The 25,472-nt window shown below is 39.4% G+C and overlaps 1 protein-coding gene across 7 annotated transcripts in view; it reads left to right on the top strand.

Moving 5' to 3' along the window:
- SLAIN1 (SLAIN family member 1) overlaps window positions 1-12,991 on the top strand; it is an 82,109-nt gene extending 69,118 nt beyond the window's left edge. For all 7 annotated transcript variants that reach the window (XM_089303536.1, XM_089303535.1, XM_008260074.5 and 4 more), the window contains 2 exons: window positions 6,731-7,013; window positions 11,906-12,991. In XM_089303536.1, coding sequence (XP_089159662.1) covers window positions 6,731-7,013; window positions 11,906-11,981 — 359 coding nt within the window. In that variant the 3' untranslated portion in view covers window positions 11,982-12,991. The remainder of the gene's footprint in view (window positions 1-6,730; window positions 7,014-11,905) is intronic.
- The last annotated feature ends 12,481 nt before the right edge of the window (window positions 12,992-25,472 follow it).

Raw genomic sequence — 25,472 nt, 5'->3', positions numbered from 1 at the left:
TGTGTCCAGGAATCTATCCATTTCTGCTAGGTTTCCCAGTTTTTTGGCACACAGCTCTTTGTAGTAATTTCTGATGATTCTTAGTATTTCTATGGTGTGTTACATTACCTTTTTTATCTCTAATTTTATTAATTTGTGTCTTATCTCTCCTTTTTTTTGGTTACTTGGGTCAATGGTGTGTCTATTTCCTTTATTTGTTCAAAGAACCAGCTTTTTATTTTCCTGATCTTTTGTATTTGTTTGTTTTGTTGATTTCTTTAATTTTAATTATTTCTTTTCTCCTACTAGTTTTGAGTTTGATTTGTTGTTTTTCTAGGTCCTTCAGATGAATCGTTAGCTCATTTATTTGGTGCCTTTCTAAATTTTTAATGTATACCCCAATTGCTATAAACTTTCCTTTTAACACTGCTTTTGCTGTACCCTATAGGTTTTGGTATGTTGTGTTGTCATCTTCATTTGTTTCCAGAAAGTTTTTGATATCTCTTTTGATTTCTTCTATGACCCACTGTGCATTCAGGAGCATGTTGTTCAATCTCCATGTATTTGTATATGTTCTTGAGACTCCTAAGTTGTTGTTTTCCAACTTCATTCCATCGTGTTCTGAGAATGTACATGGTATGATTTCAATTTTTTGGCATTTTCCAACACTTGCTTCTAAGTAATCCGATGATTCGTTTTTTGAATTCCATTTCTGGCATTTCCTCCATCTCTTCATATTCTAATGTTGAAATGTTGTAGTGTTCCTTTGAGGGGCTCAGGGAGTCTTCCTTATTTTTGATTTTTGCCTTTGTTTCTTGGCATTTTTTTTCTCTCTGACTATATCTGTGGTTGCAGGGCAAATAGCAGTCTCCCTTATGCCACTTTTTTCCCTCACCTCATGTTGCCAGGCTACCAGTGTAGGGGTGGCTGCCTCCTGCCTGTGTCCAACAGTAGTGTCAGCTCTCCCCCTGCTGTCCACAGTTTCCACTACAGTGGTGATGGGGGTGGAGGGACAGATGTACCTCTGCCTTTTTTTTTGTCTCTGTTTTTCACCCTGCTTGTGGGATATCTGCAAGGAACTCCAGTAGCAGTTCACTAAGCTTTCCCTCCTGATGTATCAGCAGCACTGTGGGCCTATGGAGTCCCCTCTCACCTGGCTTGCCAGGTTAGGTATTGTCCTCCCTTAATCCAGATCAGCAGATTTTCTGTTTTTTTTTTTTTTTTTTTTTTGTTTGTTTGTTTGTTTGTTTGTTTTCTCTCTCACTCTCTCTCTCAGCAGGGTCCAGACCACTTCCACTACTCTGAGGGTTGTCTCCTACCAGGCTGTCCTGCATTTTTATCCTGAGAATGTACTCTCTCTTTTTTTAATGCTAATTTTTCCTGTGTAAGACAAACCATCCTGTCACTATTCCACCATTTTGGAACACTCAAATAGTCTCTTAATGGAGTCTTTTGGATCCCCTATATATACAATCATGTCATCTGCAGATAGGGATAATTTGACTTCCTTCTATCCAATTTGCATCCCTTTTATTTTTTTTTCTTGCCTAATGACTCAGGCTAAAACTTCTAGGACTGTATTAAATAGCAGTTGTAAAAGTGGGCGTCCTTGTCTTTTTACCAGATCTTAGTGGAAATGCTTCTAACTTTTCCCCATTCAGTAAGATTCTGGCTAGATATTTGTCATAAATTGCCTTGATGGGGTTGAAGAATGTTCCTTCTTTACCCAGTTTGCTTAAGGTTTTTATCATGAAATGATGTTGTATATTATCAGATGCTTTCTCTGCATCTATTGAGATAATTATGTGGTTTGTATTCTTCAAATTATTAATGTGATGTATGACATTTATTGATTTCCAAATATTGAACCATCCCTGTATGTCAAGGATAAATTCTACTTGGTTTGGGTGAATTTTCTGATGTGTTGTTGCACTCAATTAGCTAGTATTTTGTTGAGGATTTTTGCATATGTGTTGATTAGTGATATTGGTCTATAGTTCTTTTTCCTTGTTGCATCTTTTTCTGGTACAGGAATTAAGGTGTTGCTGGCCTTATAGAAAAACAGTTTGGGAGGATCCTTCCCCTTTCATTTGTTTTGAATAGATGGAGAAGAGTTGGAATTAGTTCTTCTTGAAAAAGTCTGGCAGAGGGCAGCACTGTGGTATAGTGGTTTGGGCCTCTACCTGCAGGACTGGCATTCCATATAGGCACTGGTTTGAGTCCTGGCTGTTCCACTGCAGATGCAGCTCTCTTTCCTGGGAAAGCAGTGGAAGATGACCCAGGTGCTTGGGCCCCTGCACCCAGATAGGATAGCCAGAAGAAGCTCCTTGCTCCTGATTGTCCCAGCACCAGCCATTACAGCCATTTGGGGAGTAGACCAACAATGGAAGACACTTCTATCTGTAACTCTGCCTCTCAAATAAATAAATAAAATATTTTTTAAAAAATCTGATAGAATTCAGCAATGAAGCCATCCAGTCCTGGATTTTCTTTGTTGGAAGGGTCTTTCTTACTGAATCAATCTCCATCTTTGTTGTTGGTCTGTTTTTGTTTTCTGTGTCATCATTACTCAATTTTGGTAGATTGTATGTGTCCAGGTTTACTTCTAGGTTTTGTAATTTGTTGGCATACAGCTCTTTGTAGTAATTGCTGATGATTATTTTTATGTCTGTGGTATCAGTTGTTACTTTTCTTTTTTCATCTCTAATTCTATTGATTTGTATCTTATCCCTCTCTTTTTTGTTTCAGCTCTGCATTTCACTGATCTTTTATATTTTTTGTTTCAATTTTGTTTATTCTCTAATTTTAATTATTTCTTCCTCCTCATTTTGGGTTTGGCTTTTTTTTTTTTTTTTCTAGTTCCTTGAGATACATTGATAGCTCATTTATTTGATGCTTTTCCAGTTTCTTAATGTAGGCACCAATTTCTGGAAACTTTCCTTTTAACACTGCTTTTGCCGTATCCCATAAGTTTTGACATGTTGTGTTGTCATCTTAATTCATTTCCAGGAATTTTTTATTTCCATTTTAATTTCCTTGATGATCCACTGTTCAGTTAGGAGTGTGTTGTTCAGTCTCGATGTGTTTGCTTATTTTCTAAAGATTCTTGGTTGGTTAATTTCCAACTTAATTCCATTGTGGTCAGAAAAGATTGTGGAATGATTTCAACTCATTTTTTTAATTTACTTAGCCTTGCTTTATGGCCTAGCATGTGGGCTATCCTAGAGAAAGTTCTGTGCACTGATGAAAAGAATGTGTATTCTACAACTGTGTGATGAAATTTTCTATAGATACAAGTTAAGTCCATTTGGTCCATAGTGTAGATTAGCTGTCTGCTTTGTTGATTTTTTTTTTCTTGTTTATCTGTCCACTGATGAAAGTAGAATTTTGAATTTCTTTATTACTATTTTATTGGAATCTGTCTCCCTTTAGATCCATGAACATTTGTTTTAAATCGACAGGTACTCTGGTGTTGGGTGCATATATATTTATTATAGTCACATTTTCCTATTGAATTTATCCCTTAATCATTACATAATGCCCTTTTTCTCTCAATAGTTTTTGTGTTAATGTCTATATTGTCTGATATTAGGATGGCTATGCCTGCTCATTTTCTGTGTTGGCTATATTTTTTTCCTTGTAAGACTTAGACTGTGTCTCTTCATTCTCTCATAGCTTGTAGAGTTTCTGACGAGAAGGCAGCTGTGAGTCTATTTGGCGATCCTCTGAAAGTATTCTGGCATTTTTCTCATGCACACTTTAGAATCTTTTCTTTTCTTTTTAAATTTTTTAAAATTTATTTGACAGATAGAGTTAGACAGTGAGAGAGACAGATTGAAAGGTCTTCCTTTTTTTTCCATTGGTTCACCCCCCAATGGCCGCTGTGACCGATGCGCTGTGGCTGGCGCCCTGCGCTGATCTGAAGCCAAGAGCAGGTGCTTCTTCCTGGTCTCTGATGCGGGTGCAGGGCCCAAGCACTTGGGCCATCCTCCACTGCCTTCTGGGCCACAGCAGAGAGCTGGACTGGAAGAGGAGCAACTGAGACTAGAACCTGGTGCCCATATGGGATGCCGGCGCCACAGGCAGAGGATTAGCCAAGTGAGCCACGGCGCCTGCCCCAGAATCTTTTCTTTATGTTTTACTCTTGGAAGTTTGACTACAATGTGTCATGGTGAAGATCTTTTCTGGTCATGTCTATTAGGAGTTCTGTGAGCTTCCTGTACTTGAATGCCCTTTTCTTTCTCCAAATTAGGGAATTTTTCTGTAGTTATTTCACTGAATAAGCCTTTTAGTCCATTCTCTCTTTGCATATCTTTAGGATATCCTAAGACCCATATGTTGTATCATTTGATAATATCCCATAAATTCTGAATATTGTTTAATTTTTCTAATTTCCTCTTTTTTTTTTTTTTGGTTTTGAAATGTTTCCAAACATTTGTCTTCTTGCTCAGATTCTTTTGCTTCACTGAATTTGTTGTTAAGGCTTTCTTTTTATCTTCTCTTTGACATATTGAATTATTAATTTCTAATATTTCAGTTTTTTCTTTGAAAACTCAATGTCTTGCAAAAATTTTTCACCTATGTTATATATGGATATCTTTAACTCATGAATTTGCTTCTCATTGCTTTTGAGTAATCCTTTGTTCATTCTTTTGAATTCCTTTTCATGAATTTCATCAATCTCATCATCTTCACATTCTAATATTGAAGTGCTATTGTGTTTTCTTCCTTATTCTTGTTTCTTGAATTTATGCATTTATTTTTAGGCATTATGAATATTCTTATTGGTTTTTTCCTCTGATGGATTTTATCTTTGAACTAAGGCTCTGTGGCTTAGTGATGTGTCTACTCTTTCAATGAATGCTCAGTGGCATGTGCTGGGTGTGGCCAGGAAGCTCTGATAAGTGCTCCAGGGTAGGTGGAGAATGCAGGGTGACACCCAAGTTGGGCATGGCAGATCTCCTTAGTTGTCAGCAAGGGAGAGGGTGTGATTATACCAGTTGGTGTAATCACAGCCTTCCTCATCTCTCCCATGTGATCGATTACCAGGGTTAGCCCACAGTGACTACAGCCCCCATCCATGCTGGTGCATGAACTGCACAAAGGATCTGCGTGGTCCTCAGTGTGAGCAAGGAACCCTCTATAGTGACCCTCCCCAATCTGTCAGCAACTTCTGAGCCTCTGATGCCATACACAGTGATTGCCTAGAGACTCAGCTATACCCCCTGTCCTATCATGCAATCACAGAATTCTCACAGTTGCAGAATGCAAGGCTCTCATGGCCAAGGGGTGCTGAGGATCCACTTGACCCCGTGAGCCTGCACTGTCCATGGAGAGAACAGAGACATTCCCAGAGCCAGCTGCTTGTGGAGATTACACCTTGGCAATTGGAGCCTGTGATAGGTCAAGAGGTTGGGGCACCTCACAGTCCTGTGTAGGTGTGCAGCCCCCTGTCAGCCCTCCCAGCCAGATTCAAAGTCAGCAGGGAATGTGGCTTTTCTCATCTTTTAATTGTTTTTCCATGAACCTTTGAAATTCCCTCATATTTCATCATTTCTGTGTATAGATTTTACCTAATATATACTTGAACAAAACTAATTTTTTAAAGTTCCAAGAGATATTAAACTAAAAAAAGATAGATACATCTTATCATTCTCCCTTCCTATTTTTATTAAAAGAATATATCATTTACTTTATGATTAAGTTCAATATTAGACTATTTTAGAAAATGTATTCACATTTAACTGAATTGTAGGTGGTAGGCAACAGAGACTAGGGTACTTAGTAAATGAACAGAATTGTGTGTATGAGTTGTTAAATTTGTGATTTTTTTTTTAGAGAAAGTGATTATAGAATTTAAAATTTTCTGCTGGGTCTCATGTATCATAATGGTTAAAGCCACCTCCTGCAATGCTGGCATCCCATATGTATGCTGGTTCATGTCCTGAATGCTCCACTTCCCATCCAGCTTCATGCTCCTGGCCTAGGAAAAGCAGCCAAAAATGGCTCAAGTGTTTGGGCCCCTGTTACACACATGGGAGACCTGAAAGAAGTTCCTGGCTTTGTCCTGGCCCAACTCTGGCCATTGAGTCCACTTGGAAGTGAATCGGTGGATGCAAGATCTCTGTCTCCCTCTCTAACTCTGACTTTAAATAAATAAATCTTTTCAAACAAGTGATGATAGCTAGTACTTGTTGAGCGTTGCTAAGTGCCAGGCACTATTCTGAAGTTTCATTTGGATTGATTAATTCAGTCTTACCGGTCACCCTGGGATGTAGATAAATGGCATAATGAATATTTAAAGAAGATGTCTGTAATAACCTGCTTGTGACCACAGATATCACTCTGTCTTCATTTCTACTGCAACTATTAAACTGTCCCCTTATTTTTTATTTTCATAAAAACATTCCCACAGGTAGCATCAAGAAATCTGAATGTCTTCAAGTGAACAAGGGAGAATTTGTCTTCCAAGAACTCAGGGGATTATTATTATTGCTAAAAGAAAGGAGACTGTGCTTAGAACTGACTTCTGAATGTGGGTAGACACTCCACTGCATTGCTGGTGAACCAAACAGGAGAGTCTTATGTAGCATTAGCAATTTGCATTACAAAATGCTGCCTAGAACCTGTCTTTAACTCCCCCATATATGTTGTACTCTGAAACAAAATAGGTTCTTCCAAATATAGCACACATTTCTTAGGTTGGATAGAAGTAGACGTTTCCTCACATGAACTTGATTTTCTCTTCTAGTTCCGTCACCAGGACAAATTCAGCACAGAGTCCACAGCGTGGGACACTTTCCCGTGTCTGTACGACAACCTCTTAAAGCCACAGCCTACGTGAGTCCCACCGTTCAAGGCAGCAGTAACATGCCTTTGTCCAGTGGCTTGCAGTTGTATTCCAACACAGGAATCCCCACACCAAACAAAGCTGCAGCGTCTGGGACAATGGGCCGCAGCGCGCTTCCAAGACCTTCTTTGGCAATAAATGGGAGTAATCTGCCTCGAAGCAAAATTGCACAACCTGTTAGAAGGTGAGCGTCTCTCTGCATAACTTCACTTACAGATTGGAATTTAAAATTGCCCCCAGGAAGAATCCGGATTTTCCTTTTGGTTCGGTTTGACTTTGGTAGGTCACTGCCCTCTGTGGCCGGAGTTACGTCCTCCTCTGTCTTAGAAAGCGATGGGTCTGGTTGTGTGGTCAGGTCCCCTTCCCTGTGACATCATGCTCTTCTCTTCCTCTCTTATCACTCACTCTTTCCTGTAGCTGTCTGCTTTTTCTTTAATTTCCTGAATGAGCTGCATCTCCGGTGCTTTTGTGTTTCTCTTCCCTGCTATGACTTGCCATCCGCTTCCTTCAGGTCTTTGTCCAATGACTTTCCACCCTAAGTTGCCAGCTCCATGAGGGCTGGTGACAGTTGTCTCATTTGTTTCCTACCATATATCCCCAGTGCCAAGAACTATGCCTGGCAGATAAGAGGTCTCCAATGCATGTTGAGTCAATTACTTTTGACCAAAATATGGAAAAATATCTCAGGTACATCTGCTTATGTATACCCTCCCTCACACTTGAGGTTTAAAAAACATCATAGAGACATTGAGCTGGGGCTTTGGTAAGAGTAGTCAGTTCAGTCTTGCTGGTAAGTTCCATATGGTCCCAGTTGAATTTTTTCCTTACCTTCAAAATTCCATGTTCTTTGCAGAGGACGTTTTGGCCCAGCTCCTCCTGATTATGATGTCCACTTCTCCAACTGAGTCTCTTCAAGTGGCATGGGGCTGACACTTGAGACAGCTGTTCATCTACTGCCTGGGACAGCCATCCCGTATCAGAGAGCCTGAGGTTGAGTCCTGGCTCCACTTTTTGGCTTTTTTTCTAATTCAGACCCCAGGAGGTAGCAGTGATGGCTCAAGTAATTGGGCTCCTGCCATCTACATGGGAGACCTGGGTTGAGTTCTTTGCCATGAGATGAGTGGTCGGTCTATCTACCTCTTAAACACAATAAATAAAATTTAAAATTACAAATTTATAAAAGTGGATTGAGGAGAGAGTAGGAGATAAGAAAATTGCAAAAGTAGACAGAGACAACTCTTATAAGAAATTAGAATATGAGGGAGGAGTGGGAGGGAACCACTGTAGAAGTTTAAAAGGTATGTAGGAGCAAGTAATTTTTTGACTTAGATATTGATGTGCACATTAGTAGTCTTGATTTTTGTCTTCTCATTATAAGTAATGGGTGCTCAGGTCAAAAAAAAATTCAGAAACCAATTTTTTTAAAAAAATATTTTGGTTTGGCTGTGCACCTGTCTTTTATTTGGTATGAATGGTTAGGCAAAATACTACAAAAAAAAAATCCTATGTCTTGCCATTTCATGTATAAAAGGATTATGAATGTTTTTACATTTTTTAAAGGAAATTGTTTTTCTAAATATAAAAAAATTGAATGTGACATGTGCAGGAAATAACATTTCAATAAAATGTAAGTTAATTGGAACAAAGAAGTGTACATGAATGTAAATATTCACATACAAATAATCCTGAAATTTTTGTTTAAGGATTATTTTCTGGGCAGCATAGATCAAGGTATGTTATCTGTTAAAGAAATATTTGAAGGAATTTTGTAATGTAGTGAAATTTTAGATTTTATTTGTACTATCCCTGCTTTGAAAAACTTGACATTTTCACAGTATCTTATGGATTTACATTTTGCTTTAGAGATGATTAAAAGTCACAGTATGTCATAGCAATTGCTATGACACAAAATATCTTATAGTATTTTGTTAATTCATCACATGTGATTCCATTACAGTATTGAGAGAGGATTTGTAAAATTCAATTATTTCTGAAACTATTACTTCAAAATATTGGCAATTCTAGCTGCTACATTCCTACAGGGCTAGATTAGTTCTCCAACTTTAAATCAGTTTATAGGACTCTCTAAAAATTATAACCACTCAGCAAATGTACAATTTCACATTTTATCAACAAAAATTTTATTATAGCATGAGTCTTAATGATTTGGTTGAAATTTAGGCAAAATCTCCAAATTTTATGATGCAAATACACAATTTACCAATCATGTATATCTTTATTAATCATCTGAGCTTTACTGACTCATCAAGAGAATACCCCTTATGCTTAATAATTGCTATGGAGCTAGCATTGTTGTGTAATGGATTAAGCTGCTCCACTTTTGATTCAGCTCCCTGCTAGTGCATCTGGGAAAACAGTGGAAGATGGCTCAAGGCCCAGCCCTGGCCATTGTGGCTATCTGGGGAATGAATAAGCAGATGGAAGATCAATCTCTCTTTCCATCTCTCTCACTCTTCCCTCTGTAACTCTGCCTTTTTTTTTTTAACTTTTATTTAACAGATATAAATTTCCAAAGTACAACTTTTGCATTACAGTGGCTTTGTCCCCTTTATAACTTCCCTTCCACCTGCAACCCTCCCAACTCCCGCTCTCTCTCCCATTCCATTCACATCAATATTCATTTTCAATTATCTTTATATATAGAATATCAATTTAGTATATATTAAGTAAACATTTCAACAGTTTGCACCCACACAGAAACACAAAGTGTAAAGTACTGTTTGAGTACTAGTTATAGCATTAATTCACATTGTACAACATATTAAGGACAGAGATCTTACATGAGGAGTAAGTGCACAGTGACTCCTGTTGTTGACTTAACAAATTGACACTCCTTGTTTATGGCGTCAGTAATCACCCTAGGCTCTTGTCATGAGTTGCCAAGGCTATGGAAGCCTTTTGAGTTCGCCGACTCTGATCTTATTTAGACAAGGTCATAGTCAAAGTGGAAGTTCTCTCTCTCCTCCCTTCAGAGAAAGGTACCTCCTTTTTTGATGGCCCGTTCTTTCCACTGGGATCTCACTTGCAGAGATCTTTCACTTATGTGGTTTGGTGGTTTTTTGGTTTTTTTTTTTTTTTTTTTTTTTTTTTTTTTTTTGCCAGAGTGTCTTGGCTTTCCATGCCTAAAATACTCTCATGGGCTCTTCAGCCAGATCTGAATGCCTTAAGGGCTGATTCTGAGGCCAGAGTGCTGTTTAGGACATCCGCCATTCTATGAGTCTGCTGTGTATCTCACTTCCCATGTTGGATCGTTCTCTCTTTTTAATTCTATCAGTTAGTATTAGCAGGCACTAGTCTTGTTTATATGATGCCTTTGACTCTTAGACCTATCATTATGATCAATTGTGAACTAAAATTGATCACTTGGACTAGTGAGATGGGATTGGTACATGCCACCTTGATGGGATTGAATTGGAATCCCCTGGCACGTTTCTAGCTTTACCATTTTGGGCAAGTCCGATTGAGCATGTCCCAAATTGTACATCTCCTCCCTCTCTTATTCCCACTCTTATATTTAACAGGGATCACTTGTTAGTTAAATTTAAACACCTAAGAGTAATTGTGTGTTAATTACAGAGTTCAACCAATAGTACTAAGTAAAACAAAAAAAAAATACTAAAAGGGATAAAGTATTAAGTTGTTCATCAACAGTCAGGACAAGGGCTGATCAAGTCACTGTTTCTCATAGTGTCCATAACTCTGCCTTTCAAATAAATCTTAAGAAATTGCTGTAACTAATCTTCAGTAGTATTTTGCCAGTTTATCATTTGGTTAACTGTTTCACATATATCTGATATTGCTGGCCTTTGCTATTGACATCAGGAACGTATATTTGTCAAGGAAGATAGTTGTAACATATTTCTTAAGTTTGTTAGTGTGACAGTTTTATGTTTCTAGTTGTCCCATCTATAGACTGCAGTTATTCAGTCAAATACTAATTTAGATGTTGCTGAAAAGGTAATTTGTAGTTGTTATTTCCATGTAGGGTTGGTTAATTGTTTTTAGTTTTCTTTTACACTTGGATTAATATAAAGAGAATAGAAACCATTGTATACAAAAATGTAAATACAGGCTCCTGGAAATCCTCCTACGGATAGAGAACATTTGGCACTTCTGTGTTGGTACACTCTGGTTTGTTCTCCTTAGTAATTGTGAATCCAGACCATGTGCTCATGGCTGAATGGAATGCCCTTCTTTGGTATCTGTGGGTTATTGTGGACCTTCCACTCACCCTTGCATACTGTCATTACAGCTCCCAGTAAGATTTGCCCTGCCAGCCTAAATGAGAGGTCTTTTTCCTCAGACATAAGCAATCACTGGGTTTTGCCGTTCTTTTAAAATTCTTTGTAAGTCATGGCCTCTCATAGTGTCAGTTGCTAAAAGTTGTACCTATGAAATTTATATGTATTAAATAAAAGCTTTCAAAAAAAAAAGAAACCTCATACCTCATAGAAAACTTAATGAATTATAGTTCTAAATGTAAAATATACAACTTTTAGAAATAAACTTAAAAAAAAAAAAAAAAAAAAAAGACCACAAAACCACTGGACGTTCCTGAAACTAAATCCTAGGGAAACCAGATAGTCTATCTTGTGTCCTGGTTGCTGCTTGTTATGTCTCTAAAAGTTCAGCATAAAATACAAATGACTCCAAAAAAAATGCTTTGTTAGTCTGACAGACAATCTTCAGGTGTTAGAACATTGAAAGTTTTTTTTTTTTTCATGTTCATTTGCTTATTTGTCATCGATGAAGTAACGATTTGTGCTTTTAGAACTTTTTCTGTTAAAGAGTTTATCTGTTTCTTTCTGATTTAAGAATGTTTTTACATTTATGTTGCTAAAGTGTGCACTTGGCACTTTCGTGGTGCTGTGCACTGGAGCTTTAGCAGACAAGCATGCTGTGAAGGCCCAGAGTGTGAAACATGAAGTATATTTGGGACAGCTGCAGTGGCATGTCATTCCTGGAGGGGGGGAGTTGATGGGAGTGGAGACCAAGGACAGTGATGGGCCTCATGGGATTACTAACCGTCTGTTTCCTTTTCTCATCCCTCCATAGTTTCCTTCAGCCTCCAAAGCCTCTGTCTTCACTCAGCACTCTGAGGGATGGAAATTGGAGAGATGGTTGCTACTGATGCAGTTTAATGTTCCTTTGAAGAATGGGAAAGAAGTGAAAATGAGGGTTGTGTTACCTAGCTGGCTGGGTAACGGTGGATACTGGAATATTCTTTCCTGTTTGCATTTTGATGTATTTACTGAATTGTTTTTCAAGGACCAAGCACCAGAGACTAATTATTGCACTTAAATATTTGCCTGAGATACTGCACCATTCCCAGATCCGTGGGTGCAGTATTGTGACACTTAGATCTAGGAAGTTTTTGTAGAACTGCTCTGTACCTGACTACTTTTTGAGAGAATTGAGATGTATCAATAATGCTTTGCCATATGAGTTTTTTTAAAGTAACATGTTCAATTACTCATGTGTTCTAAACATTTTTCCATTCCATGTTCTGTATTTTAATACATTGCATATTCACAACTAGGTTCTATAATGTATGCTTTGAAATTTACTTTTTTATAGTTTACAGGAATTTTATTTTTTGTGCCTATTTCTTTTTACACCTATGTGAACCACTCTGGAACAACTTAAATTTTGTGCCATAAAAATATTTTTGTGGTAAGGTACTATTTTTTTAGCTCTAGGGATATAGCAGCAAAAATACACCATACAATTTGAGAGGCATAATTTTATGTTGAATCAGCACAACATAAACTCTAAAACATTACGTGGAGATAGCCAGACAGCAGAGTTAAGTGGTCTTGTCTTTTTCATTGTTAATTTATTGTCATACATGGGTTTCATATTTATAATGGCATCACAAGCTCATTGCACTTAATACCTGCAATGTTTGCTACTATACCACAATTGATTTTCGATACTTTATAACAAAGGATGAAACTGTAATGTTTTATTAACAATGCTTCTGGAAACGAATGCATTTTAAAGCAAATAAATCTTTTTGATAGACCTTTTACAAAACCCATTTGCACTAATGAATGCTTTCTTATGGTATATGACTTAATATTTGTTACTGTGTACACTGCTGTTTTGGAATGTTCAGAAATAAAGACTTTATTTCAGCAATATCAGGTCCTGCATGAATGTGCAGCATGAACATATGAATATGTGTGCTTCACTACAGTTGTTGAAAATGGTCTTGTATATAACATCTGTATCTTAAACAAGTAGACAGAGATACTCTTATTTGTAAAAATTAGTTTTCTCTAAAATACTTCTGATAAGAAATGTAAGGTTTTCTCTTTTTCAGAAAGATTGATTTTTATTTATTTTCAAAGGCATAGTTACAGAGAGAGTGGGGAGATGGAGGGAGAAAGTTCTTCCATCCACTGGTTCACTCCCCAAATGGCCACAGTGGCCAGGGCTGTGCCAGGCCAAAGCCAAGAACCTGGAGCTTCTTCTAGGTCTCCCATGTGGAAGCAGGGACCAGTTTCCTCTGCTTTCCCAGGCATGTTAGCAGGCAGCTGGATCGGAAGTGGAGCAACTGGATCTTGAACTGGTGCCTTTGTGGGATGCTGGCATCACAGATGGCGGCCCAACGTGCTATGCCACAACGCCAGCCCCAAGGTTTTAATTTCAACAGCAAAGTATAGAAAGGCCACTATACCTCAAGTCACCTGTTACTGAATAACACAGTTGTGGATAAACACTGATAGCTGAGATTTTAATATTTTATGGGTGCTAAATTGAAATGTTTTCCTCAGTGTCATTAAAGTAGCAACAGCACTTATACTGATTCTACATTTCAAAAGAGTACTTAATTTTGTGAGAAAGGACATGAACCGGCACTTTGCTATGGGATGTTTGGTGTCATAAGTGGCAACTTAGCTTCCTGTGCCACAATACCAGATCCAGTCCCTTGTATTTGATGTGCGTTGGAAACTCAAAAGTGATGTGGAAAGTGAGGCCAAGGGTTTTGTGTTAGATCTTAACATGCAGTTCTATTTATAATCATTAGGGGTTTTAATTTTTTTTTAAATGTGCCTTTGTATATAATTCTTTTAGAATGAAAAGGACTGGTTTTAAAAATAAGTTGCACTGCCATGGAATGTGAGTTGGAGGTAAGTTATGAAAGGGGAGGAATATTTACTGAGCACTACTTTAGTGCCAAGAATTCTGCTAGGTGTTTTGTGTACATTTGTGTAATTTAATCCAACACGAGTCTACCATTGTCACCATTTTGCACATGAAGACTTTGCAACCCAGATGGTGACATTAGCCTTGAGTAAACACTTCTCTGTTTTTTGCCCTCACTATGACACATTCCTCCTATAAGCACAGGCACTGAAGTTACGATATTTTTAAGTGGCAGTTTGCATTCTGGGGAAATTAAAGATTCAATTGATTTTCAGGATAGATACTTTATAATGTCTGCTTAGCCCTTTGTTTGGGGTGGGAAGTGGAATGAGATCCCTTCATCTTGGATTTTACGCTTTTGTTGGAGACAGAGAATGTAAATCATAAATGGGTCTATAAAACACAGTGTGGGCTGGCGCCGCGGCTCACTAGGCTAATCCTCCGCCTAGCGGCGCCGGCACACCGGGTTCTAGTCCCGGTCGGGGCGCCGGATTCTGTCCCGGTTGCCCCTCTTCCAGGCCAGCCCTCTGCTGTGGCCAGGGAGTGCAGTGGAGGATGGCCCAGGTGCTTGGGCCCTGCACCCCATGGGAGACCAGGAAAAGCACCTGGCTCCTGGCTCCTGCCACCGGATCAGCGCGGTGCGCTGGCCGCAGCGCGCCGGCCGCGGCGGCCACTGGAGGGTGAACCAACGGCAAAAGGAAGACCTTTCTCTCTGTCTCTCTCTCTCACTGTCCACTCTGCCTGTCAAAAAAAAAAAAAAAAAAAAAAACACAGTGTGGTAGGTGAGTAAAAAAGACAAGAGGAAACATGGGGAGTGGATTGAGGAAAAAAAAAGATGGGGCAAGATCACGGTACAGAGGAAGTCTGGTTGCTGATACTTGAACAAGGATTTGAAGATGGAGAAAAGTTCTAAAGGTCTTTTTGCTGTCTTTTCATCTGGAGTTCTGTGGGACACAAAGTGGTGCTAGTGATTGTTTGCACAGTGATCCCTAGGTCAGAGCATCGCTGTTATTGTTCTAGACGCACAGAAGAGGACTGAACACATCAGGTACAGGGGATGGTCCTGTGGAAGCAGTTCTTATAGCGTGCCCCTAGGTGAGTACACCAGCCCTCTAAACAGTTTGCAGAACCCCTTTAGAGAAGGGCTGCTGGAAAGAAAGGAACTGTCTTTGAAAGCTGTTTTGGAAGAAGAGCAAACGAGACCAGTGTGGCTACAGATGGGACAAGGAGGATGGTAGTAGTAATGAAGTCACACAGGTGATGGGGGCAAGGCCAGGTGGGATGCAATGGGCTTTGCTTTTACTGTGAAGTTGAAAGCTGTCCCATTTGGTGACAGTGAACTGTAGGAAGGCAAGTGCAGATACTGGCAAGAGGAATTCAGTTACCTCAGTAATCCAGACAAGAGAGGATGAAGAGTGGAGTCCGCGTGGTAGTGGCAGAGGTAGTAAAAATGGCCAGATCCTGGATATATTGTCAGTGGAAACATTGGACACGTTTTATTGAATTGCTTGTGTTAGTAACCAGGAGACCACTGCTGAGAGTTTTAGGCTGAGCAGTTGGAAGGATGGAGCTCCTCCAACTGAGAAGGGAAAAGGTTCTGGGTGGCGCAGGATCTAACGCGTAGATCGCGTTCGAGAGGAGTCGGAAGATTCAGAGCTGACACCCGAGGGCTCTAACTTTCTCGCTCATGTGAGGACTCATGAGGTAGCATAGGGAACAAAGCTGGGGTACATTCTCTAATGTGGAAGGGAATTGTGCTGTCGGGGTAACACGATCTAGCATGGTCTGTCTTTGTGTTAGCCATGGCAGTATTACAAGTTAGTGAAATTTAGTGGCTTACCACAGTGTTATCTCCAGTTCTGTGGGTCTGAAATCTCTTTGCTGAGTCCTCTGACTCTGTCTGACAAGGCTGCAGCTGGTGTGTCAGCCAGGACTCCAGCCATGTGCTAACCTGGGGAAGAAGCTGCTTCCAAGCGCACTCACTGATTGTAGACAAAACTCATTTCCTTGTGTTTTTTTTTTTTTTTAATTTAAAAAAAATTATTTTTTATTTGACAGAGTTAGAGAAACAGGTCTTCCTTCCGTTGGTTCACCCCCCAAATGGACGCTTAGAGCCGGCGCTGTGCCTATCCAAAGCCAGGAGCCAGGTGCTTCCTCTTGGTCTCCCATGCAGGTGAAGGGGCCAAAGAACTTGGGTCATCCTCCCCTGCCTTCCTGCGCCACAGCAGAGAGCTGGCCTGGAAGAGGAGCAACCGGGACTAGAACCCGATGCCCAAATGGGATGCCGGAGCCACAGGCAGAGGATTAACCAAGTGAGTCACTGTGCTGGCCCCCATTTCCTTGTGTTCTGTTGACAGGAAAATGCCTCAGTTTCTTGCCATTTGGGCCTATCCTTGGGGTATTCACAACATTGCATCTTTATCACAGGGAACGAGGGAGGATGATCTTGTCCAACTGGACACCTAGCTGTCCTAGTAACTCTTGTTGGAAATTCCATTTTTTTTAAGCTTTATTTGACAGAGAGAGAAAGGTCTTCCTTCCGTTGGTTCACGGAATGGCCGCTACGGCTGAAACTACGCCAATCTGAAGCCAGGAGCCAGGTGCCTTTCCCTGGTCTCCCATGCAGGTGCAGGGCCCAAGGACTTGGGCCATCCTCTACTGCCCTCCCGGGCCACAGCAGAAAGCTGGTCTGGAAGAGGAGCAACCGGGACTAGAACCCGGTGCCCATAAGGCATGCCGGCACTGCCGGCAGAGGACTAACCAAGTGAGCCATGGCGCCGGCCCCGGAAATTCTAGTTTTAATCTTCTGCAGTTTGTCTTAAAGCAAATGTCTCTCCGTGTGTGTTTGGGAGTTGTCTCTTCTTGCACCAGAACCATACACTGTTTTGATTACTGTAGCCTTATGATAAGGTTCACTAAATAGTAGAGCAGCCCTGTGACCTTGTTTCTCCTCAAGATTTTGGTTATTATTGTCCATTTCCATTTTCATATAAATTTTTAAAATGATCAATTTGTAGGAAAACACTTTTGGAACTTTTATTGAGATTGCATTCAGTTTGAGGGAAATGGAATCAAGTTTTGACTGTTCCATGAACATGGTCTACTTATTGATTCAAGTATTTTTTAAGACTCTTATCAAAATGGTGCAAAATGACCCTAGAAGACTTGCATTTTTTTAGTCTTGCATTTTGTTTGATATTTTTATACTATCATAAATTGTTATTTTTAAAATTTAATTTCCAATAATTTGAATATTTTATTCAATGTTAAATTTACATTAATTTATCTCTAGAGTCTTTATATTCAGTCAAATGTATGGATGCTAGATTTCTTCCTTATTTGTTATTTCTTGCCAATATTCTTCAATGCAATGTTAAATATAAATGATAAGTATCTTTCTCTGCTAATTTCAAAAGAAAGCTTCCTAATTTTTACCATTGAGTTTTCACATTTGCTAATATTTTTAATAAAAGAATTTTAACACATTTTCTGCATCTATTTAAATATAATCTCATTTAACCTGTTGCTTTATAATGAATTTTTCACTTTTTACATTTTTGATTGACATGTTATGCTTGCATTCTGGTACTATATTTCAGTGCATGCATATAGCATACATTTATCAAATCAGGGCATTAGCACTTCCATTTCTTAACCTTTCCTTATGTTTGGAGCCTGTGACTTCCTCTTTTCCAGCTCTTCATAAAATATGTAGTTATATTATTGTGGACTATAGTCACTCCACTGTGCAGTGGAACACTAGAACATATACATATTACTGCTATGTGTGTTGTAGTACCTGCTTTTCCACTCTACCCCATTCCTTAACCTTACATGCCACTCAGAGTCACTATTCTAAGTTCAGATTTATTTTTTTTTACTTCCACATATGAGATAGGCAGTATATTTGTCTTTCAGTATCTGACTTATTTCACTTAACATGATCATCTCCAATTTTATCCATTTGCTACAGATGTCAGGATTTCATTTTTATGATGAAATGGTGTTGTCATACGTATACACCACACTTTGTTTACCCATTCACCCATCAGTAGACATCTAGGTTGAGTTTGTATCTTAGTTAATTTAAACAATGCTGCAATGAACATGAGAGTGTAAATATTTCTTTGATTTTATTTCCTTTGGATATAAAAAAGTACTTCAGAAAATTTGTGGAAAGATGAAAGTATGTTAGTGTGAAAAAACATTGAAATCTATGCCTAGTGTTTTTCATGATATGCATTTTCCATGAACTTTCTGAAGGGCTCTTCTGTATTCGGAAATGGAATAGATGGGAATATAGTAGATCTATTTTTATTTTTTGAGGAGCATCCATACTGTTCTCTATAATGGCTGTGCTAATTTGCATTCCCACTGATAGTAGGTAGAGGTTCCCTTTTCTTTACATTCTTACCAACTTGTTTATAGTAGCCTTTTTGACTGAGATGATGCCTCCTGATGGATATGATTTGCATTTCCCTAATAGCTAGTGATTTTGAGCTTTTTTTTTCATATATTTCATGGACATTTCTATTTTTTGAGAACTGTCATTCAGATCTTTTGTCCATTCCTTAATTGGATTGTTCCATTGTTATTGTTGAGTTTTTGAGTTCCTTATGTATTCTAGATATTAATCCTTTGTCAAATGAATTACTTGCGAATGTTAGTTTGATATAATCCAGTTTGTATAGTTTTGCTTTGTTGCCTGTGCTTTTGGGGTCTTATTCAAAAAGTTGCTCCCAGTACCAGTGTCTTGAAAACATAACTTACTTTGTGTTTTCATTTAGGTCATTTAAATCCTAGATCCATTTAAGTCTTTGATCCATTTTGAGTTGATTGGTGTACAAAGACAGGAGTAGGAAGTGTTTCTGTTTTCTGCATATAAATATCTTGTTTTCCCAGCATTGTTTAATAAGGAGACTATCATTTTTCCAGGATATGTTTTTAGTGACTTCAGCAAAGGTATATTGGCTATATATGTGTGAATTCATTTCTGGGATCTCTATTCTGTTTCATTGATATATGTGTCTATTTTTATGCCATTATTATGCTATTTTAGTTATTATAGCTTTGTGGTATATCATAAAAATCAGGTATTATAATGCCTTGTCTTAGCAGCTTTTTGTACATGACTAAAGTAACTTACACAAGCTACATAAGAAGTATTAAAGTTTGTTTCCACTTAACAGTTTAGGAAGTTCACAGTCCAAGACCAGGTGGCTGCATTAGTCTGATGAAGTCAGTGGATGGTGGAGAATGTGCACAAAGAGGATCACATAGCAGGCAAGGATGCAGAGGGAACATGCTTGTCATCTAGCATCTACGTTGTATTTAAAAAGTAATCAAGATTATGATCATAGGGGCTCCATTCTAGCAACTCAAACCAGTGTGATCACTTTGCAAGGCTCTACCTTCACTCACTATAATTGAAGTTCTACCTTTATGCCATTGATGTAAGACTCTGGGAATTAAGTCCTTAGTACATGGGCTTTTGGGGGACACCCAAACTGTTACCCATGCCATAACATTTGCTCGTGTGTGTGTGTGTATATGTGTGTAGAGTTTTGTTAAATCTAATATGAAAATCTTTGCCCTCAAGTACTTATGCCATTAGTATACAAAATAATTACTGAGAGAATTAACTCTACCACCTTCTCTCTCTCACACCTATTTTTTTGTGTACCTTTTGTCTTTATATTGCTTCATAATTCTATTTTTCCTGTTATTTGAAATTATTCCTAATTCTCTTTTGCTATTGTTTCAGTGGTCACCCAAAAAATTAGAATTTGCATCTCTAACTTATTGAATAATATTAATCTTTACCTTTACCATCCTCCTCAGCAATGGAAAGGCCCATTACTCTTCCATCCATTCTGTATTTGTGCAGTTCAGTTTCAGCCAGAGCCTGGGGAGAAGAGATGATATATAGGCATTTGGGTTCTCTGAAATTCAGGGAAGACAGTTATTCATATAACAATGCAACATTGTATGGTAAAAGATGTTTAGAGACAGGGCCACAGAATGATGGGACCAAGGGAATTATCCAGTTAACTTATGTGTAATTGTTTCATTGTAAATGAGGCCCTGAGTTTGTTCTTTGAACAAATATTTACTGACAGCCTATTTCTCGGCTAGTGCTGAAAAATAAAACAGTCAATTTGTTAAACATGATCCCTGCTGTCACAGAAATTACATTTTTGGTTCTAGAAAGAAATATTCAAATCAAGTAAACAAAATAGTATTTCCTTCCTAAAGAACAACAGAGAGCCGAGGTATGGAATGGTAGGGAGTGAGGCCAGGGAACGGGGATGTGTTACCTAAACACATGCTTCAGGGAGGCTATTCTGAGAAGAGGATGTTTAAACTGAAGATGCATAGAGGTTAATCAAGGGAAGGGGAAAACTTCCAGGAAGAGATGGGGAAGAGTTTGAGGTATTTGAGGGATCCACAGAATGCTAGTTTGGTTGGGTCAATTGTACTAGTCACATGACTGGCTACATGATTTGTGTGGGTCTAATACAAAACAAAAATAGAGTTCCTTGTGAAAAACATATGAAGAATTTCAAGATGGCAACAGTAGATCATTAAACCAATCACAAGGCTTTCTGGGCTTGGGAACCTCTGCTCCTGTATGGCTGCACATCCATGAAGGCAGCTGTGGCTAGAGTTAAGAGGCAGGGGGTAAGATCCTGTAGAAGCTCAAGGCTACGTTAAGTACTTTCAATTTTATTCTAAGTTCAGTGGAATTAATACTAAGACTCAGAGTGTCCTTATGTCCCAGATACTCTGCTTGGTTTTAAAAAATTTTTTAATTCTCTTACTATTGTGATTTCCCTTTTAAGGATGAAGAAACCCAAGTACAGAAAGGTGAAGGTGAAGCAACGTGCTCTAGATTACAGAACTGTTATGTGGCATAGCTTGGATTTGAAGCCAGGCATTTAATCTAAAAAGAGTAACTTGGCCAAATATGAGTTTAAAAGGTCACCCATCTTTCTAAGAAAATGAATTAAAGAGTGAATAGTGGAAGCAAGCACAAAAATCTTCCTTTAGCTACATTGAAATACATACATTATTATTGACCATAGTCACCATACTGTGCATTACAACATCAAAGCTTATTCTACTATCTAACAGACTTTGTACCCGTTGACCAAAGCCTCCTTTCCACACCCACCCCCTCTCAACAGTCTCTGGTAATCATTCTCTATGAGTTCAATGTTTTTGGTTTCCACATATAGGTAACATTCATATGATATTTGTCTCTATGTCAGAAATTCTACTGGGTATAGACCCAAAGAAAATGAAATCCAGTATGCCAAAGAAATGTTTTCATTCCCATGTTCATTGCAGCATTAGTCACAATAGCAAAGTTATGGAAATAGCCAATGTCGAAAGATTAATAAATTTTTTAATTACAAAATACACACACATACAGTGGAATACTCTTCAGCCCAAAAACATGAAGTTCTGTCATTTATAATAGTGACAACATGGACTAATGTAGAGGACATTAGTGCCTACAATTTCACGAAGTAGTGCACCAGGTTAAGTGGGCATATGAGAACAACCACACTCATAGCATCCTAGGCCTCACTGGCTCCAGGACCTGCTAATATTGATGGAGATGAGCACATGAGGAGCCCAAAGGTGCCACTGGATCTACTGTTTTTCACTAACACTCTGCCCTTCCTGTGGTCCAGGGACCAGGAAGCAGCATCACAGGTGCATCACCGTGACTGCCAAGTTGGCACCGACCAAAAGTGGAAAGTGAACACATTTGCCAACTGTCCCACCCATGAAGGATGTGTACAGATATGGGAACTACTGCCAAGGCTGCCATGCTTGCCGACAGAGACAGCAGATGCTATATAGAATTGTCTTTGCCTTTCATTGTAGGATGGTTGTCCTTAGTAACTTGTGTTTGGGATCCTCAGAGAAAGGAAATCTGATAGGCATAGCTTTAGTTTTCTGTTCTCTGCAGTGCAGCAGTATGCACCCAGGAGCACCATGTCCTCCAGAGATCCTGGAATGCATTGGGGTTAATCAGAGACAATTGGATTGACACCACAGACACTGATGGACTAGAAGGCAGCGATCCAGACAAGACATGATCACAGACTTTGGTTTCAACAGAGCTAAGCCAGGTGGATAGTTTGTGCTTAGCAGATTGTTTTTAATGAGTATCATCTCCAATGATTGGAAGTGGGTGAGAGTTGTAGTCTGCTTTCCCATGTTTTATGATATATCTTATCATAAGATAACAAACATCCTGAGGCATTATCGTAAGAAACAGCTTTGCCAAATGTTACGTCATGGCTAACATGCGTCACTGTTTACCTAACTCTGAAGCCATTTTCCTAATCTCCTTGCCTTACCGTTAAGCCAATTGCACAACTTTCATATCTCAGTCATGGACACACTCCGCTTCCTGCACTTTTAGCTGTGTTACTAAGGATAAATGCATCAATGTGCCTTCCCATGAATGAAGAGCCTAAGGGTAAGTAGTTTAAATAGGAGATGCAGGGATTCCTGATGTGAGTGGGGAATTGGGAAAGGACCAGGAAAACAAGCAATAAAAAAGATGATTAAGCAAGTTACCATGTGGGCACCTGCAGCTGAAGCTCCCAGGGAGTTCTGAGAAGCAGTTGAAACTCATGCTGAAGAGCTGGGGTACTGATACACCACCACCCCGTGTGGAGAAAGCTGCCAGCATGCTGGTGGTCTCTTCCACAGTTGTCTGGGTCTCAGCCAGCAAACTGGCCCATGGACCAGACTCCGTCCTCAGGGTCCCCTTATGTAGCTGTCAAACTAAGAATTCTTTTACATTTTTAGAGTTGTTTAAAAAAAACAGTATGTGACAGCATCTGTGGTTTGCAAAGCCTAAAATATTCAGTTATGTGACCCTTTACAGAAAAGGTTTATCAGTCCCTGCTTAACAATCCCAATTCTCAGGTTTAAAGCAATGATTTTTCACTTGCACTCTGTTGTCCAGTAGAGGGCAGGAGAGGGCTTGCTTCACGTGGTCACTCCTCAGTTTACAAGGTGGCTGCCTGTCACTTCCCACGGATCTGCAGAAGGTGCAGGGTGGTGCAGCTGGTGGAGAAGACAGGTGAAAAAGAACACGAGCTCAACTGTGTCCACTTCACACTGAAAAAGACATGCGTCCTCTATCATGTCTGTCACAGAAGCCTGTCCCACGGCCATGTCATTGCCACAGGGAGCAGGAATACATTCTGTGTCCAGGAACAGAAGTGACCTGAAAATTAGATCTTTCATACCCTCCCTCCATTTTCCCAATAAAATTATACAAGTTTTTGAGCAAAGCAATATTGTTCATTGGCTTTATATATTTTCCTAGAGTTAACAATTGCTTCATTAAAAAAAAAAATGGTCTTTGGGGGCCAGTGTTGTGGGGCAGCTAATTAAGATGCCACTTGCATAGCCTGCATCCCCAATCAGAGCCCCAGTTAGAGTCCTGGCTGCTCTGCTTTTAATCCAGCTCCCTACTAATGTGACTGAGAAAGCCATGCAAGAAGCCCAAGAACTTGGGTCCTGCCACCCGCATGGGAGATTTGGATGTAGTTCCTGGCTCCTGGCTTCAGCCTGGCCAGCCCAGGCCATTGTAGCCATTTGGGGACTGAACTAATAGATGGAAGATTTCTCTTTCTCCCTCTCCCTCTCTTCCTCTCTCCCTCTCTACCTCCCTCTCTCCTTCTCTCTCCCCTCTCTCTCCCTCTGTTTCTCTGTTACTCTGCCTTTCAAATAAATAAATATTTTTATAAGGGTCTGGATTTTTTTTCAAACTTGCAGCTAAGTTTTTTGTTATTCTATGTGGCTTTGTAAGGCACTTCTATAGTCAAACATATCAGTCTCAATATGAAGCTTTCTTGTAGAATGGCAAAGGAATATTTGGGACTTTAATAGCTTAGTTTTTTTAATTTTCAAGTTTATTGCATTTTATTTGAAAGGCAGAGACACAGAATGAGAGTGATATCTTCCATCCACTGATTCTCTCCCTAAATGCCTCCAACAGCTGGGGCTGGACAAAACCGAGGCCAGAAACCTGGATCCCAGTCTCCCACATACTTGAGAAATCACCTGCTACCTCCCAAGGTGCATATATATATATATATTTTTTTTTTGACAGGCAGAGTGGACAGTGAGAGAGAGAGAGAGAGAAAGGTCTTCCTTTTGCCGTTGGTTCACCCTCGAATGGCCGCCGCGGCTGGTGCATTGCGCTGATCCGATGGCAGGAGCCAGGTGCTTCTCCTGGTCTCCCATGGGGTGCAGGGCCCAAGCACTTGGGCCATCCTCCACTGCACTCCCAGGCCATAGCAGAGGGCTGGCCTGGAAGAGGGGCAACCGGGACAGAATCCGGCACCCCGATTGGGACTAGAACCCGGTGTGCCGGCGCTGCTAGGTGGAGGATTAGCCTATTGAGCTGCGGTGCCGGCCCAAGGTACATATTAGCAGGAAGCTGGAACTGGGGTGCAGCTGGGACTAGAACCTAGATACTCTGGTATGATACGGGGTTTCCCAAGTGCTGTTTTAACTGCTGCTCCATACAAACACCCAACCTTGTTTAAAAAAAGATTCAAGAGACTTATTAATAGGATCAGCATTTTGGGTTTCCAGATATCTCATGTATTTTGAAATGTGTAAGCTTTCGATTATCTCTGGCTGAATTATTAGCATGGGTTGTCAGAAGGCTTCTAGGTTTCAGTAAGGGGGAAAAGATGAGTGATATAAAAGTTAGAGAGATGAAGGGAAGAAAACTGATCCCTTACTAGGATTAGTAATCTTCCTTGTACTTAATGGTAAAAATTAGATTTACTTTTTAAAATCCAGGTTTGGTACCAGTAATAGAAAAAAATTGACTTTTCTGTACATTCCTCATTATTGGTTCCCCAGAAGATAATTATTAAGAGTTTATGAAAACAGACTAAATATCCATATTCACTTCAGCCTTATTTTTTCAAATAAAAATTTGAATTTTCAACTTTTGTGTAGAAAAAAAGAACAGCTTAAAAATTGTAACACCCAAGTCATTTTCATTGTACAGTTAGTAAAACAAATATGAAATAATATAAAAGCTTTTACTTTTTTTACTTTTTAGAATGAAATTAAAATTTGAAGATTAGAATCAACATTTTTCTTTGTAGGACACCAATTACACTTTTAGATCCAGTGGTTGAACTTGATTATGCTTCTTCATATAATGTATGTCATTTTCAACAATATTTGAGAGGTAGAGTTATAGACAGAGAGAGGCAGAGACAAAGAAGTCTTCCATCCACTGGTTCACTCCCCAAGTGGCCGCAATGGCCAAAGCTAGGCCAATCAGAAGCCAGGAGCTCAGAGCTTCTTCCAGATGTCCCAGGCAGATGCAGGGGCCCAAACACTCGGGCCATCTTCTACTGCTTTCCCAGGCCATAGCAGAGAGCTAGATCAGAAGTGGGGCAGCTAAGAC

This window comes from Oryctolagus cuniculus, chromosome 9 (assembly GCF_051225735.1).
Source record: "Oryctolagus cuniculus isolate XC-2025 breed Fujian yellow rabbit chromosome 9, ASM5122573v1, whole genome shotgun sequence".
NCBI classification, from domain to species: Eukaryota; Metazoa; Chordata; class Mammalia; order Lagomorpha; family Leporidae; genus Oryctolagus; species Oryctolagus cuniculus.
This window is presented reverse-complemented; position numbering and strand designations above follow the sequence as displayed.